The following is a 3,150-nucleotide window of genomic DNA, read 5'->3' as shown; positions in this document are numbered from 1 at the left end:
ACCTAGAGTCGAAGCAAGACTACAAAGGTTAAGTAAGTAACTACAAGTTAGAGGTAGAGGTAAGGAAGTACTCACTCTTCAGTCAGTAAGGAAAGACTGAAGAGGGAGGACGCAATCTGAAGTCCTTATATACTACAGAGAAGTGTCCATGACTAATCGAAGAGTGGTTAGTCACATGTACCATAGTGCGATGAATAATACGATGGTGAAAGAATTGCAACGTATTGCACCATAGGATGAGTAAGAGATGAGTAAGGCATAGACCTGTCTAGACCGTTCTGGAGTAGTACGGATTGTCCTAGACAGTACCAGAAGAGTCCGGAAGCATAGCTATAGTACACGAGCAGAGAGTCCCAAATATGGTAACATACTACATAAGCGACTACAGCTAAGCGCTAGGAGACGCATAGCCTCGTGCAGTCCGGACCGGATAAGTCCAAGTTCAACATGTAGGCTCGAATTGGCATCCTCAGCCTTAACTGCGGGAGTACTACATTCAGCCGAGCATTCAAGCCAAAAACATGGATATGCAGAGATAGCGCACTTAACAAGCCTATGATACTCTTCTCTTCTTTGCCTTTCTCCCCCAATCCTTTCATCTCCTTACAAGTGTTCTCGAGTAGCGGAACCGCGATCTCCTCCATAGCCTTGTTGAGCTTCAGTTGAAGCCTGCGTGTCTCGGTAGGAAGACACCAAAGAAAGGGGAAGATGGTGCCGAAGAAGAGCGCCGCCGCGGTGACTACGCCAGGCTTGATGCGACCCATCGCGTCAAACACTTCAGCAACTACAGATGGTCTGCATTCAAGAGAGCCGGTATCATGCGAGAATCCAGTGATCCCGACGCTGTCCAAACTAGAAGAAAGGATTTCAGAGTAATATTGCGTATGGTGGCGTGAGTACTTGCGAGACGTGGTTCATCCTGAACGAATTCAGTATTGATCAGTTGGACTTGGCATGCGCACCGTCACCAGCAAAAAAACGCACCATTTCTGCACGTCTATCATGACGGAGTCAGCAGAACCCAGCTGGCTGTCCCAGTTAGATTTGAGCTACATGCGATCATGCATGACATTGAGCGCTCAGATACTTGAATAGCGCAATGCGAAGGCGTGCACCTTGTACACCGAGTCGTAGAAGATCGAAGTTAACCTGCGAATCGCGACATTGCTGAATACGGGGGAGATGGCCTTGCGCTGTCTTGAAGCATTTTGACAAAAACATTCGACCGTACGATAGATGAGCGTACGTACCTCCTGTGGGACTCGCCTTCTGCTCACAGCAAACCGCGACCTAATCTTGCCATGATAGAGTCGTGAACATCGATCCTACTACTTAGAGCAGTGGTCTAGTCATGTGAACACAACGTACCAGACCCTCGATCGCGACCTTGGCAATTTTAGTTTGGACATACGTCCAAGTCTCCTCCGAATAGAAGTGCGCGATAGCCTTAGGATCAGCGAGGACAACCCTGGTGGATCCAAACGGATCCGGAATGCGGTAAACTGATCCAAACTCCTCGCTCCATCTCTCGTAGATAGCTGGAGCCTCAGGGTTGTTGGAGACGAGGTTGCGGACACTGAAAAGCCAGCTTGGACTGGGCGGACCTGCCAAGGGTGTCTCGCGGGCGGCCTTGCGACGCGCCTGGATGTAGCGGTGCGCGAGGCAGACCGCAACGAGGATAGCGGCCGTCTGCCAGAATGATAGAGTCCCCAAGATGTTGCTGGAGATGATCATGGTGCGAGGTGAGGCCTAGGAGTGGGACTGACTTTCATGAAAGCATACACTTACAGCGGGTTTTATGTTGATAGCGACTTTTAGACAATAATCGGACCACCGATTTGTCGACATATTAGCCGCACACATTCATCGATTCCGTGGTGCGAGACAGTGCTCAGGCACGTCCCGCTTAACCCTGGTTCGGCCCGCGAGTTTCGAGGATCGACTGTGAGTATGAGCAGAAAGCAGCTCAGGCTGTTACCGCAATTGTAAGTTAGACACAACAACATACTGCCAGGAAAAAAACAGGCAGACTGAAAGCTTCTTGGTGTTTTCACCTGTGGCTACCACGGGCTCGCTTTGGGGTGCATGGGTGACATCCAGTATTGAGTACGTCTGAGCTCTCTGAGACGAAGGCTGGTCGCAATTGGTAGGGATGGGGACCGGGGGGGGCTCGGCATCTGACGTAACGGTAATTGGACAAAGTATCCCGGCGCTTGATCAGCCAAATGGAGCTTGAGACCCAGTGAGAACTGTCCCTTTTTCCTACATTTTGCGGCTTTTTCTAGCTGGCATACAGCCAGATATCGGTAGATATCGGTAGATATAGTAGGTGATAGGCAGATATCGCCACAAAAAGCCAATTGCCATCACTCATCTTTTTCCCTCTTTTTCCAGCTTTTATGGTCGAGAACGGTCTATTATGGTCTGTCTCGACTGACAGAAAAAGACGTATAAAGCTCACAAAAGATTGATACAGATTCACATGCTCGATGCGGTCCTAATTTGGAATGCAAAGATATATATTCGGATGCAAGTTGCTCTATGGTACGACACGCGTGCTCGCATACATTGGCCGCCCTCTCCCCACGTCCGCCCACTGCCCCGTCGAGCTACCCGCCTCACGCCCTGACCTACTGCGCGCATAGTGCATAGCGTCTCATGCGGCTCTGAATCTGCTTCAATGAACATCACTGAGTTGAGGTCCCCTGGTGCTTGCGCTGAGTCGTTACCTATGTCTACACCCCGCAAGTCTAACCAAGGCCCAACTCACCTATGCGTATGTGATGTGCACTCACGGGGAATGTCTGTCACGTACCTTTATATGACCTTATGCTATGACCTACCTTGGAGCCTTATAGAGTGAGCGGGCGGGCCTAAGTCAGGAAGAGATGGTGGGACAAAGGAAGAAAGAGCGCGGAGAAGGGGAGATGGCCATCGACCGCCTTTAAGAGTGCATCGGGGACGTCGATGGCGTCATGGACGAAGGGGTCGGGGGACGAGATCGAGAACCGGCCAGAAATGTAAGTGCTGGGTGGCCGTCGGTTGGAACCCAGACAAATGGATGCATATGGATGTGGCGATATATACATTGGACACTGGCAGTTGTATGAACGACTTGTCAAATCGACGTCGGACGGCCATTCTATATAC

The 3,150-nt window shown here is 50.4% G+C and overlaps 1 protein-coding gene across 1 annotated transcript; it reads right to left on the bottom strand.

Moving 5' to 3' along the window:
* Nucleotides 1-444: 444 nt before the first annotated feature.
* Nucleotides 445-1,650, bottom strand: DICSQDRAFT_24187 (cytochrome P450; the record flags this gene model as incomplete). The annotated part of the gene is made up of 6 exons (XM_007367227.1): nt 445-479; nt 545-899; nt 981-1,049; nt 1,116-1,197; nt 1,251-1,272; nt 1,362-1,650. Coding segments are annotated over 6 exons (852 nt in total), but the record flags the coding sequence as incomplete, so codon positions are not given.
* Nucleotides 1,651-3,150: the final 1,500 nt, after the last annotated feature.

The sequence above is a fragment of the Dichomitus squalens genome, assembly GCF_000275845.1.
Source record: "Dichomitus squalens LYAD-421 SS1 unplaced genomic scaffold DICSQscaffold_23, whole genome shotgun sequence".
Classification (NCBI taxonomy): Eukaryota; Fungi; Basidiomycota; class Agaricomycetes; order Polyporales; family Polyporaceae; genus Dichomitus; species Dichomitus squalens.
Note: the sequence above shows the minus strand (reverse complement) of the source record. Positions and strands in the feature narration are given on the sequence as shown.